We start from the raw sequence: 17,665 nt of genomic DNA on the forward strand, positions 1-17,665 counted from the left end.
ATATTATTTATTATATTTCTCCAGTTGTAAACTACACTCCTACAGTTTCAGCCAAGATCATCACAAAGATCGTGTCCACCAAGATGACTGATAACTTGAACGACAAGAACAATTCTTCTTTCTAATAAGAATGATATACGTGGCTCGCTGTCGTTCGCGTGATACATTTGCAATCTCATTAGTAAGCCGTAATGAATAGAACAATGAAGCGGATCAACCTGCATACTGCGTTGTTAAATCGATACCGCTTTACTTACGCCAGTAAGGAAACAATAGGATTAGGATTGTATACAATACAATCGCATATTCTATTTATCTGATACGGTGCATCAATCACTGTCGATAGAACTGGTACAATGCGATTGACAGATCGTCAAAATCATTCAGTTACGACTCGAATGGACAATCTTTTCGACGAATCGATGATTTATATCGAGCGAAAAACGAATACAGCAACGAGTTAACGGTTGAAGGAAATGATCCGATATGATACCACGGTGTTTCGACACGAGTGATAATTGCCATATCCGGGAAATTTTGTATTTTCATATGCAAAATTGGAAATTCCTTTCTCCATTTGAAAACTAATACGATATTTTATTAATTTTCTAATTGCTATCCTCAAAAGCTTTATTTTATAATTGTGAAGATTGTGTATAAATTTTGGAAAATTTCAATACGATATTCGAAATCATAGGAAGCAATCGGTGCCAAGATAACTGCGCACCGAAATCGAAATCGAGCGTATTAAATCGTGCATACATATAATTAACCGAGCAAACCGATCGAAGCGTCAAACAAATTACCGAATCAGACGGTTGTTTAAATCTATCACCGATATTTCATCATTCCCGAACTCTGGGCGCGTTGCAGTTTCGTTCGTTAGCAGGAATGCTTAGGAGATACGACGAGCAAGCCACGGGCGGCGCAATATCCGAATACCGGCGATAATTGTTATTAACTAGTGCGTTTGTTCATTAATGCAATGCACTTGTGTTGATTGCCAACGGAATGATACGCGCACCAGCTGTACAAATAATGCTCAACTGCATGTAAAATGCCAATCCACTTGTGCCATCCTCGTATAATCTATTTATTGTTGCTGATATGATTCGCATTGCGTGACGTTTGATATTACGGAATCTGGTTGCATTGTTGTCGGGGAAGGTTGAGGATTCGAGTCGTTGCGCGGAGGAAGAATATTTTTGGAAATCGGCTTTTCTTTTTTGCAAAAATAAGAGTCAGCGAGATGGGGAGGACAAGGTTTTGAGAGAATTTTCTATCTCGATAATGGCATCGAAGATCAGGATGTGGAAGATAGAAGTAGAATGTACAAGGAGATATGTGATGAAGTAGAAAAAGAGAATGGACAATGATGAGGAAGTAGAAGAAGATATGTGTATTATTAATCTCAGGATTTTTATTGTTATTTTCTAAAAAGTAATATCTATTTTATTTCCTTATTTTTAAACTTTTCGTTGGAAAAATTTCTTTTCTCATATTTTTCGTTTCAAGTTTACACGAATACTTAGAACGTACAGAATTTTTTAAAGTCGTCAAAGAAGCTTCGTTTTGCAAAAGAACTCGAAGAAACTCTCTGTCTCGTGTTTGGACGAATCGCGATCTTCCATTAAACTTTTCACGATATTCTGTCCTTGTCGGAACAGCTTCCCTTTGATCTCTTTACTCCTCTTTTACAACTAAGTTTTATTATCCAGCGTTATATTATATTTACTAAATTGTTAAAATATTTTAATAATAAAGTTATACATTGTTTATTTCTGACAAACTACATTAAACACGGCAATTGAAAAACAAAATATTTTATTGAAACTGTTTACAACATGAATTACAAATCAAGTTGAACAAATTTCTATCCAGCCAGTTTATTTTATCCGATTGGAATTTGGTTCATAAGAATGATTATTTAACAATTTGTTCCATCAATTTATATGAAATAATATAACAAATAATGTTTAATTTCTAGATTAATTTAATAATTTTTACTTCAATATAAGAAAAGAGGATATATATTTCACAATTTTCAAATAAAGATTTTACATATTAAAGGATCGAAATCATTTCTATGTATCTTTCTGAATCAAATTTTACCAATTGATCAAAAAATCTGATATTTCTTTTGATATTTCGTAAATCTAGTAAAGTTTGAAAAAAAGAAAAAAAAAAAATTAAAATTTTTAATATCAAATTCTTCTCAACAATAATAACCTAACATTAAAATAATTTTCTCCATGATCCTCACATTAATAAGTAAAAACTAGAGCATAATATACGTATAATTAACTACTCTTTCCTTACCTACACGCTAACACGCTAGTTAAATTAACTATAAATTGCTTCCATTAAAGCGTTTCAGCTAACCGTACAACAAAACGAAAAAGAAAAAAAAAAAAAAGAAAAGAAAAGAAAAACGCGCGTTTTGCACGAAAATGCAAGTATCGAGCGTCGAAATGAACGGTGATCGGGGCGAGTTACCTCGTTCAAATATATTTTAAATCCTTTCCACCGTCCAATACATTCTAAATCGAAATTCACGTTTTCCATTAGAGATCTTCCGCTCCATCCGATCCTCTTTGTCGCGCGAGATCGAAGCGTACTCGCGTCTACTTACACGCTTAAGCACGGTCCCGTAATCAGAAGGAATCGGAATTTCGTGCGTGTGATCGAGTATCGATCGAATTTCGGATGCTCGTTGATCCTCTTTCGAAAAGAATGCATAACGCCGCGGGTGAATTAAACACGATGGCGTTCGGAGAATAAGGGAAATAAATCGATACTTTTAGTGGATTTGTTAGAGATCTGGGAATGCAATTTTCTGTTCGATTTTTTTCGCCCATGTACAGAAAATCGTGTCGTTTTGTTATTTTTTTTTTTTTTTTAAAGGAATTATATCTTAGAGAAGAAAATAATTGAAGAATTGGGCTTTAAAATAAATATGATACTAAGGAAATGAAATCTTTACAGGTATTAGATAAAAATTTAATTTCTAAAATTAAAATATTATTAAAATATTATTGTACGTATTGTATTTAAAATATTGCTTCCTTATTTAATCGCTATTTCAAAGAAAATTCTATCTGAAAAATTCTCAGATATATCTAAAAGGAATAGAAATATTGGTTTCTATTTACTTATTTCAAAAATCTATTTTCTTCAATTTTGAATAATTTAGAATTATAGAAATATATATTGTCTTCTAATCGTTTTATCTTAATTTTATCGTTAAAAAAATTAAATTGAATTTGTTAATATCATGTACAAGTATAGTTCAAATTATAGATTGATTTGTACAATTGATTTTCAGCTTAATTATAAAATTAATTAACCCGTATGAAAAAGTGAAAAAGAGAAATCTACAATATGGAAAGACAATCAATATTTCAATTTTTAATTATGTGATATCGAAGCAAATTTTAATCAGTAAAAAGCTCCATGATATTCTCCATGATATACATAAAGAAAATGTCAAATCAACTTTAAGATAGCAAACTTTTACTTCAATTGAATATTCATTTTTATTACTTTTATTTTACATACAAAACTATATGCAAATATAAAACTTGCATAGCTCAACTGTTGTACATCTAATTATACAGTTTATAAATAGATATTTGTAAGCATAAAAATGAATTTTTTTTAGAATTTTATTAATATAAAAGCAGTGTAAAGTATATTCTGTTGAAAGGTTTTTCAATCTGCTATTCGGTGTATGAAAGTACTCATTATAGAATTAATTAAAAATTTAATTGAATAACGAAAACGTATAACGATATTAATTCAAATATTCTGAAGTCCATAAAATTTATTTCTTTTGAATTATTTATATATTATTATTATTAAACAATTTAAATTTTAGAAACTCGTGAAAAGTTACGTTTAAAATTTTTAATAAAAATTTTCATTGTATATTTTTATTTCATTGTTTATTTTATTATATAATCAAAATATTGCAACAAAACATTACTGCATGGTTTGCATTTTTCAAGATATTAATTTTCAAGCTTAAAATTTTAGAACTTTATGAAAATATATCAAAATTATATTTACTTTGAATTTTTATTTTTATAAGAAAAAATTATATATATTTGATTTTACAAATGTTTGTATAATATAATGAACACATGATACATATTCCAGAATATTTTCAAACATTTGAAAGTTTATAAAAATAGCAAAATTAGACGATTCAATTTGTGAAATCAATTATTTGTGAAATTGTGTAACCAATATTCCTGTCAACGATAAATTAAAGAATTATTTCTAAAGAATATTTTTTCTAACCTATAATCTGTAACTTAAGCAATTTTTAATATATTGAAAAATAGAATGAATTCGTAAATAATAATACGATTCATATATATAATAATATTCAATTCATATGAATTCACGTTTAAGTTATTATTGTAAAATCAATATTTAATGTGCCAATATAATAAGCTAGTATAATAGTTTTGACTAAGCTAAATTTATCAAAGATTAATTGAAGTAAAACAGAAATACTAATTATCGATTCGAATCAATACAGTGTATCCGAAACATATAGATACGAGATTAATATAATTGCTAATTATGGACACAGTTAAGATTAGCCCATTAGCGGTAGGATCGTGTAGATAGGGACCGAGTATTAATCATGCATTCCATTTGTCAGATGGTCTGTCCTAGAGATTGACGTACGAATCGCCACGAACATTCTGTCAAATCCTTTGACCTTCCGATGACCAATATCGCACTATTCAGTCGCAATATGTTTCTAACATACACGATCGATTGTGTCAAAACGTTTACGTTTCGAAATATGTCCATCGTATTCATTGTTCAAGTTCGCGTCGACTCTATGAAATTCAAACTAATAAATTTCTCTCGCAGCAAATTGATTAAATTTACAAAGATAAACGTAAAATGCTTCAATATTCGCGAATGATCTGGTTAATCGAATTATATTTCGATTTTCTTTAAGCTATTTTGTTAGGCTTCTTAAAGGTTATGTACCACATAGATGTTTGTAAAATAATTATATTAAGATTATGGAAAGAGAAATGTAATTTTTATTATGTCGTATATTGTATTTATATAGAATTTTCCAAAATATTGTTGTATATTAATAATATTAATAAAATAAATATTCTATATATTATGTATAATAGACTTTATTTGGAAAATTAAAATGATTATATATTTTATTTGGTATTTTGTATTTCAATAAATGTTTACTGATATAATTTCCTAATTAATTTTTATTCTATATATAATTTAGCTATTTTAATATTAAAAATAATTTTTTGATTGTCACTTAGAACAGTTAAAAAAGGTTATAATGACATTATTTTTATATAATTGAAATAAAAATTTAATATAATTGATTTTATCTTAACCCAAAATATAGTTGCTTTTTCTTCAATTATTTCTAATATATATATAATATATTAAGCCTAATCTATATAAAAGACTATATAAAAATCAAATTATCGAAACCTATGTAAGCTTATTTAACAATACGAAGCATAACCTGTCACGAACTAATTCTCGAAAAATAGTTCGATCAAATATTTTATTGGATCAATACACACAAAATAGAGAAATACGAAATATTAAAGCATATGTAAATTAAATATCAAGAGATTGTTGACGACAAACGAAATTTCTCATTTTCAAGTAGAGAAATTCTACTGCGCACAATACAATAAAAGAAATATTTTTGCTTCTATAGTCGAATAAAAAGTAACAAATATGTAAATACCTGTTTAGAATCCGATAATAATGCAGAAAATATGCTTCACATCACACACTAAGTTTATTAACTTCAATAAATACAATAAAACTAAGAGAATATTACACAACGCGACAAACAAACGACCGGACAATAATGGCGACTGATTTGGGCGGGAAACGTAGTGTCTGGCGTCCTAGTGGCGCTCTCGTAGAATTGCGCAACAATTGCGCAATAATAATAGCGCGTAATTTGAACGTACTAATATGAAATCAAATCGATTAAATATTAAAATAATTTACTTTTCTCGTATACTATTATTCAAATAAAATCATTTAGAATGAAATTAGAATTAATAAAATAAATATTTTATATATTATGTGTAATATCAGACTTTATTTGGAAAATTAGAAGAAAATGATTGTATATTTTATTTGGTATTTTGTATTTCAATAAATATTTATTGATATTTAATTAGTTTTTATTCTATATATAATTTAACTATTTTAATATTAAAAATAATTTTTTGATTGTCACTTAGAACAGTTAAAAAAGGTTATAATGAGATTATTTTTATATAATTGAAATAAAAGTTCAATATAATTGATTTTATCTTAACCCAAAATATAGTTGCTTTTTCTTCAATTATTTCTAATATATATATAATATATTAAGCCTAATCTATATAAAAGACTACATAAAAATCAAATTATCGAAACTTATGTAAGCTTATTTAACAATACGAAGCATAACCTGTCACGAACTAATTCTCGAAAAACAGTTCGATCAAATATTTTATTGGATCAATACACACAAAATCGAGAAATACGAAATATTAAAGCATATGTAAATTAAATATCAAGAGATTGTTGACGATAAACGAAATTTGTCATTTTCAAGTAGACAAATTCTACTGCGCACAATACAATAAAAGAAATATTTTTGCTTCTATAGTCGAATAAAAAGTAACAAATATGTAAATACCTGTTTAGAATCCGATAATAATGCAGAAAATATGCTTCACACCACACACTAAGTTTATTAACTTCAATAAATACAATAAAACTAAGAGAATATTACACAACGCGACAAACAAACGACCGGACAATAATGGCGACTGATTTGGGCGGGAAACGTAGTGTCTGGCGTCCTAGTGGCGCTCTCGTAGAATTGCGCAACAATTGCGCAATAATAATAGCGCGTAATTTGAACGTACTAATATGAAATAAAATCGATTAAATATTAAAATAATTTACTTTTCTCGTATACTATTATTCAAATAAAATCATTTAGAATGAAATTAGAATTAATAAAATAAATATTTTATATATTATGTGTAATATCAGACTTTATTTGGAAAATTAGAAGAAAATGATTGTATATTTTATTTGGTATTTTGTATTTCAATAAATATTTATTGATATTTAATTAGTTTTTATTCTATATATAATTTAACTATTTTAATATTAAAAATAATTTTTTGATTGTCACTTAGAACAGTTAAAAAAGGTTATAATGAGATTATTTTTATATAATTGAAATAAAAGTTCAATATAATTGATTTTATCTTAACCCAAAATATAGTTGCTTTTTCTTCAATTATTTCTAATATATATATAATATATTAAGCCTAATCTATATAAAAGACTACATAAAAATCAAATTATCGAAACTTATGTAAGCTTATTTAACAATACGAAGCATAACCTGTCACGAACTAATTCTCGAAAAACAGTTCGATCAAATATTTTATTGGATCAATACACACAAAATCGAGAAATACGAAATATTAAAGCATATGTAAATTAAATATCAAGAGATTGTTGACGATAAACGAAATTTGTCATTTTCAAGTAGACAAATTCTACTGCGCACAATACAATAAAAGAAATATTTTTGCTTCTATAGTCGAATAAAAAGTAACAAATATGTAAATACCTGTTTAGAATCCGATAATAATGCAGAAAATATGCTTCACACCACACACTAAGTTTATTAACTTCAATAAATACAATAAAACTAAGAGAATATTACACAACACGACAAACAAACGACCGGACAATAATGGCGACTGATTTGGGCGGGAAACGTAGTGTCTGGCGTCCTAGTGGCGCTCTCGTAGAATTGCGCAACAATTGCGCAATAATAATAGCGCGTAATTTGAACGTACTAAATGAAATCAAATCAATTAAATATTAAAATAACTTACTTTTCTCGTATGCTATTATTCAAATAAAATCATTTAGAATGAAATAACACAGAAAATAATAAATAATATATTAATATTCTTTGAATAATTATTTGAATAAAAGTTTAATGTTTAATTTCTATACTATAATTTTAATAACAGTGCATGATCCTAATATCTATGCAAATATTAATGTGAAAAAAATTCTTTTATTGTAAATCTTCTTTTTAAATAATAAAATTAAAAAAGAATTCTTAATAAAAATTTAACTAATAAAAGAAAATTAAACTGAGTTTAATAAAACTCATATATTCTTAACAAGAATTTTCTTCTGAGCACAAAAGTTTAAGAAAAGTTCAATTATTCTGAAACGGATGCAAATAGCTACATTATAATCTTTGCTTTTCTAACGAGTCCTTCTTAAAGCATATCTTTCTCTCTCTCTTTTTTTTTTTTGAAACTATAAAGACATCGAGAGAATGTTGAGCACATTAATTATTCGATTGAAAATAAATAATACAGGAGTTATTATTGAAATAGAAACTGAGCAAAAACATTCAAAATGAACAGAATGATGAAATAATTGAAAGCAAAGGGATTGAAATTGGCCGCAATTTCGCTTCTGGACTGTCTCATTGAAATATTAACTAATTACTATATATTGATCAAATTAATCAAATTAAATCAATATTAACCGAAACCACGATTATATCATTTAATATTATATGTCAAATTATATTTACGCGTTTCAAACGTTAATTTCCATATTGGCTGAATGTTCGTTTGGCAAGAAAACAAATTTTATTTTCTTTTTTTTCTTATATTAATGAAATTAATATAATGGAGAAAGAACGTTGGAAAAAAGTAATAGATTCGAGTTAATTATTCATGATTCACGTATCATGCACGATAAATGAAAATTTATATTAAGCAATGTTAATCTAAATAAAAGAGATTTTGTTTAATAATAACGAATCGTATAAATGTTTAGCAATGTATTTATCTGTTTTAGAAAAAAATGTATGATATTTTACCGAAAATTACAGCTTACAATTTTACTTATAAAAACAAGATTCGAAATAAATTTTAATAGATATTTTAATTATATTTTATATTTAACTTTATTATATTTATTTTCATATACATATAATAATATATATTTCAATACTTGTACTAAAATAAAATAAATTATAAAAATATTAATCAAATTCTTTATATCCTTTTAGTATTTTATTTTTATTTTAAATATATCGAATTATTCGTTCTTAAATTTGTATTCGCAGCAAATTAAAGATAAGTACTTGTTTTACTTTTGTTGAAAATCGTTCGTTTTCCATTAGCTATGAATCATGAAACATCCTGTGTGTGCAATCCATTTATGTCTGATATCGTGTGACTGCAAAGCGTGCGCTATGTGATCAAAGCTAGGCAGATTATAATCTGTTAACAGCATAACGTTAAGATAACGTTCGTTGCAGCGATAGATATGAGTTATCAATAGTAAACAGACGAGAAAAGCGTAATGGATGTAAATTAATGTTAACAAAATATAACAGATTGATCCAATTTACATATTCGTAACAGTTATTAAATTTAAACTATTAATTTTTTTTTTCTCTTTCATTTTTACTTTTAAATACTTTAATGTTTTAAAATCGAGTAATTTCTAAAAAGTTCACATAAATTATCAACTAATTCGAAACTAAATTAAAATAGAAAAAAAATGTATAAACCTCTGATTCCTTCTTCGGCATTTCAGTTTTCAAAAACAAATCGCCTCTCATCAAGAACACTATCCATATTCTTTTCCATTGAAATATACCCTCCAAAAATACCGACTAAAAATCCCTCTCTCCTCAAACAAGAAACTTTATAAATTCATTTTTCCACGTATCAATCTATCCGTGTATTATGGGATTTCCTTTACTCCGACGAATACATAGAAATACCTCGAAACCTATTTTAGAACGACACGACACGGTAAAGCTTGTCAAAGTGGGCACGTTGCCCACTTCACGGGTCAGCCTTTACCCCTTTTGCCAAAGTTGCAATTGCGAAAAATCTCTTGCAGAAGAAGAAGGAGGACACGTGTTCTCCTCTCTGTTTCATCCCTTCTCCATCATAGACGAGACGCGAAATCCACCTTAAATACCCGCCACGCGTAATCCCAACTCACAATTTAATGAGCTCGAAATGGAGATAGAACAGGATAATAGCGGGAAGAGAGGAGAGCAGGAATTACATTGAAAATGAAACGACTTCTTAACTTCCCCCTTTCGCGTCCTTGCAATTCATGCTTCCGGGCTAAGCTGCACGGAAGTGAGATAATGCGTCGTCGAATTCCCCCGCGAAATTCCGATCGCCTTTCAATTATTCCTGGAATATTGGCGAATGGGTTTGTATAGGGTGAAAGATTAAAATTTGCAAATAGAAGATTTTGTTTCTTATTAATAGAGATTAGAGTATTGAGAAGTAATTCTTTGGGGAGGAGGGAGATATTTATTTTTCCAAATTGTGATAATGAGTAAATTGTGTCTGGCGTTAAATCGATTCAGTCTGACACAATTTGTATATAAAAAAAAAATTTGCCTAATTCGTCGATAAAGATCTTAAAGTATGTATGTAAGAATATTTGAATTAAGAGAAGTGTGATTTTTTCTAGGTGAGATAACTTTCGAATAAAAGAATATTTAATTTTTCTATTAATTACTATAAATGCATGTGGTAGATAGATCATCCTCTGGCATTGATTCAATAATAAACATTTAAAGTATACGTAGATATATTAAACTGTGGCTGGAAACAGGAATTAGAATAATTGAATATTGAAATAGTAGAATAAAAACTAGTATTTAAAAAAAAAAAATTAAAATTAGAATATTGAATAGTTGTGGATATTGGAAATTCGAGGGATTTTTGTAATTTTTTCTTTTTTATTTTTTTGTTCGTTACAGCTTGGAAAAAAGTCGATAGAAAAATTGGAGAACAAGGATGGTACACGAAATGTTCAATGGAAAAAGGAAAACTGCATAGAATTTGCAACAAATTTACAGTCAGAGAGATTAAGAATTTTAGAATAATGGATGTTAAGGGATTGTTCGTTTGCTTTTATAGCTTTATATCCGTTTTGGTTGACGATCCTTGCTAATCCTTCGTACGCGATTCCACGAACTCGCATTACAAGGGTAATACATGGTATTACAATAAACGTTTTGGGATAAAACGCGTATGTTCATATTTATATAATTTTTTTTTTACAGTGAAAAATACAAATAACATATTAAAACAAATAATTTTACCTTGAAATATACAATTAAAATAAAATTCGCAAACTCTTCATCTCGAATTTCGAGTTAGGAAACAAGTTTAGAAATGTTGAATATCTAAATAATCTTTGAAATGAAACGACGGCTATAAAAATTCTATCTCTCATCTATCTATAAATTCCAAATCAAATAATAATAAAATGAAACGGAAGGGAAGAAGTACAGTATAATCATTATGAAATTAAAGTTTAATATTCGCTCGAAGCATCGAAGCGTCGAATCGAATCGTTCGCTATATTCATATAGCGTCGCCCCTTTCTTTACTCGTGAATTCTTTCTTTCTTCTTCTTCTTCTTCAGAAGAAGATTCATACCGGAATTCATAAGAAATAGTGCAACGCTAGGCAAATACGGAATCTCGGATGGTAGTCGCGAGTTCCGGGCAATTTTCTTCTTTTGCTTGTAATCGCTTCCACGATCGCGTCTTTCAACGTGGAGCAAAGGGCCGGCGAAAGGGTGGAAAATAAGGGAAACAGACGCCGGAACGACGAAGATGGACGCACAAAGAAACTGGTATGGCTGATACAGAGGGAAGAGGTACGATAAGGTAGATAAAATAGAGAACGAGATAAGCAGATGTAGGTGGATTCGTGGGTTACATTGCACCTCCAGTAGTAAATGTTTTATTTTGAAATTAATTTATAAATATATTTATAAATTCGAGATTAAGGGAGAATGAGCATAAATTTTTAAGAAACCCGATTTCATTTTCCTTGTTTTCTTAAAACGTACATACTTTTTCGTGATTCTTTTCCACGAATAAATATCTCAGGTTATTTGAGACGATTAAAATCTCATTTTAATGAAATGAGTTAATTAGAGCCAACGAAATTTATGTGAAATATTCATAAAGAGTTTAGTTACAATACTTATAATATAAATTCTAGTGAACCTGTATAAAATCTAATAGAACCAGAGAATCTAACATTTCCAATTATCCATATAAACTTGCATTATATCTCTCGAAATTAATTCATTATAATTCTTAACTATTCTAAATTCTTAATTCACTGTATATTTATTCATATTTCAATTAGAAGAAAAAAATGGTACATGGTAAAGTAACATAATCGTTAACAAACTATCCGAAGCACGTCCGTCGTAAAATACGTTCTTTGAGCTCGTATGAAAGCCGTGTTTTCCACGATATAAATCTTTCGAGATGAAAGTTATCCGTGTGTCGCGACGATACGCCGGGAAAAACATGAAAAACTCGAAGAAGTCAATTTCCTATTTGATGGCCGCGCGACCGTCCTTGGACTTTTCTTTCTTTCTTTTTTTTTTTTTTTTGCGGCGCTTAGAAATATTTCCCGACAGAACGTATCTTTGGAATGTATCTTAGCCGCGGAAAATTGTATTTTGAGAGAGAGAGAGAGAGAAAAGAGACTCTCATCGGTTGGTGAATGAGGAAGCGGTGTTAATACAGCGGATGATATCGTTTCCTCGCGTATCTCTATACGACGGGGAATAAAAATTTCTTCGTGAAAGATTTGCCTCCATTGATCGGTTTAATCGGTTTAAAATAATATTATCTTTCAATTTCCATTACGAATTTCACTTTAACTTCTTAATTCCTATTTTCGAAACGATACAACTCTTTCTTTCGCGTCTGACGATCCTTTCGAATCGAAGAGAAAAGTTTTCCATTACTTGATCTTCAAATAACAGTAAATTGATAATATACAATGAGGGAAGAATACATATTGAAAAACGCATATTTAAATCTTTTTTATTCGAGCAGACGTAAGAATGTTTATTCATACTTACGAGAACCTATTAAAACAGTATGAATGATAAAGTAACAAGAAGAAGATATCGACGAAAGTTAATAGCACGAGTGCTTTCGAATATCGAAGTTGAACCAATCATACTTCGCTTAAATCTTGTCACGATCGCTCGTTCTTATAAAGTCGTTCGCGTTCCGCGACAGAAACTATTCCCTTGGAAAAAAAAAAAGAAAGAAAGAAAAAAAGGAGAAGCAGAAGAGTCGAGGAGACAGAAGGCAACCGATTAAATCGGATGGCGGTAAATGAGAAAAGTTCGAGAAGAGTTGGCCGGATGTGACGATAAAAGTTCCGAAATGTAAATGAACATAAAGCATTCCGATTTCCCTTCCCTTCCTCTTTCATTCTTCCTTTCCCTCCCTCCCTCTCTCTCTCTCTCTCTCTTCTCTTTTATTTTCCTTTTCTTTCTTTTTCTTTTCCTTTTATTTTAGGCAATTTTGACCGCGCCACGTGATAAGTGTTCATCCGATGGCGAGCTGACGTTTTCAATTACACCGAGCCTTCTATTATCGAGCCAGCCAGAGAATTTTTATCGCGTGCCCACGATTCAGGGGCGATCGAAGGGGGACCGCGAAAAATTGTCAATGGGCGATGAGGAAACGGGTAAATTGGATAATAAAGTTCTCGATTCTTCTCGACTTTTTCATTGTCGCCATCGAACTGGGTCGGTGGAGCGATTCCACGGATAACAATGGGGATACAGAGATTTTGGTTCATATATATATGTGTGTGTGTGTATTCGTGTATTGTGAGACTGTAACGTGGAAATTTTTATTTTCACGTTAACTCCGAGGAAATTGGAAGATGTAACTGTCCAGGCTAGGAGGAAGGTGCACCGCTTATCGAAGAATTCTGTGAATGGTTTAGAATGTGGTGGATGGGAATAGATTTATCTCGTGGACATAAAAAGCGCGAGGAAAAGCAGAATTATCCGGTATTGATTTCATCTGTTATTTTATTTAGAGGCCAAAGTTGTACGTAAAATGTGAAATTCGATTTAGAAATGGGATGTGTGCAGAAAAATCAGTTATTAGGAAAGAAATTTTAAAAATTACGCCTTGATTTTAAAATGAAGTAATTTTTATATCGAATAATATCTAGCATTAAATTTGTAATAAATTTTTTTCCAGCAAAGATTAAAAATATTTCTCTGTTTTAAACTGTTCCACCGATGGAAAAATACGTACTGTAGTTATTTGTTCAACAACAGAAGCGACCAGGTAATAAGAATAAAACTTAAACGTAGATATTTCTTTTATTCTTGCAGTGTTTGCATGCGAAAATGTGTGCATTACATCAACCACTTTGAGGATATTAACTTTCCATATTGCGTACTTTCATGCTTCTTTTTCAAGTTTTTAATATTATATATGTTTTTCAATTAGCTGAAAAGTTTACACAAGAAAGTTACGTTCTCACTAAAAATCGTATGCTTTACAATAACAAGTTGAAATTTTTTTTTTATCCCATGTACTTTTTAATTTAAATTAACGATGTAGTTTTAAGAGAGTGTATAACCATAAAATTCTATTCAATCTTTCCGTTTATTTCCTCGCAGTAGTAGTAAAAACTAATATATATATAGCATCTCGATATCGAAAATTATTGGAAAAGTGTACAATAATTAATTAATGCAATTTCTAAAACACAATATGTACTTATTTTTCCATTTATTTTTTCTCGATCAATATCAAATATCACCATCGTCAATAGTTTCTACTAGACTAGATTGACTATTATTTTATATAACACAATTTATGTTTTGAAAAGAGAAGCGATTAATTCTTGCCCAATAATCGAGCTTCCTCGTCGAAGAAGACGAGTATTCTAGGAAAAATTTAGGAAAGATCGAAGAGGGAGTCGTTCGATTGGCCTACTTTCTTCGTTTAATCCTGGATTACCAGCTGTTCCCTATCCTTCGAATCGTATCCTCTCGTCGCAGGAAGCTTTCACGGTATCGGATAAACGACGTTAATAATTCCGCCATTTTAATCTCTTCAATGTAATATTCATTTTTCTAGCGGTTTCGCGATCAAGCCTTTTCATCCCTCCTCGGCCCGGCCCATTACAGGGGTGATTCCTCGCGTTTAATGGGCTCCATTTAAGCGAATTAAAAAGTCGATCTCTCTTTTTCGAGATCGGTGCATGCGTGTATTACGGAGAAATATTGATTTATAGGATCATTTTGATGAATAAATATAATAAAAATTTCTTAAATTGGAAAGAAAATATATAATATCTATTCTTTCTTTTAGTTTCTTTATTCGATTCTTTGAAAACACAATTGTTTTAGGAAATCAAAAATTTATTCCAGTTTAAATTATTGATCCTATATAAACGATCGTTAATAGGAATAATTGAAAACAAATGTATCACAGAGAGATTAACTGTTTTTATGTATATACAGCTTTCAGAGAATTTAAATAAATTAAACGATCGTTTGGAATTGGACGAATCAAAGAGATAATGTCGCGAACAGCGAATGTGTTAACACAAACTATTTATACGAATTAAGAATCGTCAAACAGATAGAGTTTCTTTCACGATTTTCCCAGATATTTACCAATAATAATAAATTTATCATCCCGTATATTCATTCTATATAGTCCACGACATGATTTTATTTTTGCACGCAATATAAACGAACCGTATTCGATTCAAAACCCTCCAAATGTTCTTCTTTCTATTTCGTACGAGGAATTTCATATTCCCGAGAAATAATGCTATCAATTCGAAAACGTATACCCAATAACTGTTCAAAAAATTACGAGAAGACATATAATAATAAATATAATATTACAACGTTATACTATTGTATTTCTCAAAATTAAGCTAGGCAAACGAATGCGTGCATCAATTTCGCAATTTTCCATTTCCAACCTCATCCCTCCTCCCAAAAAATTACCCCCCATTAACCGAAAAGAAGGCCAAGCCAAAGCGTCTCGTGCGTTCAAAGAGGGGAAGAACAGTAACTGTCAAAAAAAAAAAAAGAAAGAAGGAAAATTTGTCAAAGACTCTCCTCGCGATCTCAGCCGCGACAAAGTCGAGCAATGTGGAATATCGTGCGCGCGCACGTTACCTCACGGCTATGTCGTTGTTCCCCCGCGTCAATCCGACGTCCTCGCTGAATATGAAGATACGGGTCGCGCCTCGATACCATTTGATGCTGTGAAGCCCCTCGCACTGGGGTAATTTCAGCACGCACGGCAGTTGCACCTCTGTGCCCAGCTCCGCGTGCTTCACGCTCTTCAGCCATGGCTCGCTGCTCCCTGCAACAACGAAAAAAAAGGGGGGAAAAAAGGATCGTCTGTGAATCGTCGCTCGTTTCGCCTCGCCTCGCCTCGTTTCGTTTTTTGCCGTTTGTGTTTGTTTCCCATAGCCCGTTGTTTGCGAAAAGGACGAGGATCCGTGAGAGAGAAGGAGGGGGGATGATTCCGCCGATTCGCGTTGAAAAACGTGACCGTTCTCCAAGGCCGATTCGGCCACGGTTATTAAACCATCGTCACGTATACTCGATACGAAGATATGGGGTGAAGGGAAGTGGAGGGAGGGGCGTGTTCAAAGTGTTACGTTTGTATGCGGGTGACGCGTGAATGGGGGAAATGCGGGCACGATCACGTGTCATCTGAATGGTTAATTCGATTGAATTAAGAATCAAGCGTATCGAGATATCGTTGGATTGTTAAATCCAGCTAAGGGAAATGCTTTGGTTGTTTTTTAGTTACTGATGTCATTTTAATCAATCGTTCATATTAAGGATTTGAGGAAGGTTGTTATTCAGATGTGATTGGGAAAACGAATGATATCTTTGTGTAATATTTTTGTTAATAATTCAAGGGGTAAATACAGCAGAGGAATATTCGAATGTAATCGAAAGCAAAAATATATATATATATTTCGAATTACACGTATGACATTTTTCCCAAACAATTTTTTTGAAATTGATTCAATCGCTTTGATGTAATATATCGATAATGTAACGAAGTAACGATCTTCAGACATCGTCGGAAACGTTGTTTCCATCCGAAAATGTTGAAGCATCCTTACGAAAGTTTATGATGTTTCATTGCGGAAAGTCAATCTTCACCCGATGACCCAGAACGCATTTCGCGAAATGTCAGAGCACGCGAACGTTTCAATATTTCTCTGCTATCGTTGCTAAAGCTATAAATACAGCAACCCTCTCAGGGAGAGATATGAAATGAAAAATCACAACGAGCGGATGGGAACGCGTGATCCCACGGAATCCGGGACAATTTTTTCGAATCAAAACCGGTAATTGCACATTTTAAACGAAACAAAATATAATCGAAAGGAAAAATATCATTCCAGTTTTAAGTTTAATATTTTCAAATTTTAATAAAACACCATCCATTCCGTTTGATCGATGGAAGAAGAATATTTTTCTCTCTAAAAATATTCGCGTTATATCGCGTTATAAAAATATTATCGTCGCGTACTCGCGACGTTAAATCATAATTAAAAACGGACGGTGAAATCGTCCTGATCTCTCGCGCCGCCCCTGATACCGTGTCGCGAGAGGAAGGTAGTATAGTAAATTTCGCAGTCACAACTTATGATAAACAAGAGCATAATTCTTAGTTAATTCGCGCGAAAACTCGCCACGACCGAGTGAG

The 17,665-nt window shown here is 30.8% G+C and overlaps 1 protein-coding gene across 3 annotated transcripts in view; it reads right to left on the bottom strand.

Moving 5' to 3' along the window:
- The window catches only part of nrm (neuromusculin), a 378,011-nt gene that overhangs the window by 98,381 nt on the left and 261,965 nt on the right, over positions 1–17,665 (bottom strand). For all 3 annotated transcript variants that reach the window (XM_086912574.1, XM_086912575.1, XM_086912576.1), the window contains exon 2: positions 16,108–16,297. In XM_086912574.1, coding sequence (XP_086768700.1) covers positions 16,108–16,297 — 190 coding nt within the window. The remainder of the gene's footprint in view (positions 1–16,107; positions 16,298–17,665) is intronic.

This window comes from Apis florea, unplaced genomic scaffold, assembly GCF_048593485.1.
Source record: "Apis florea isolate Af1SG1 unplaced genomic scaffold, ASM4859348v1 contig_3391_pilon, whole genome shotgun sequence".
Lineage (NCBI taxonomy): Eukaryota > Metazoa > Arthropoda > Insecta > Hymenoptera > Apidae > Apis > Apis florea.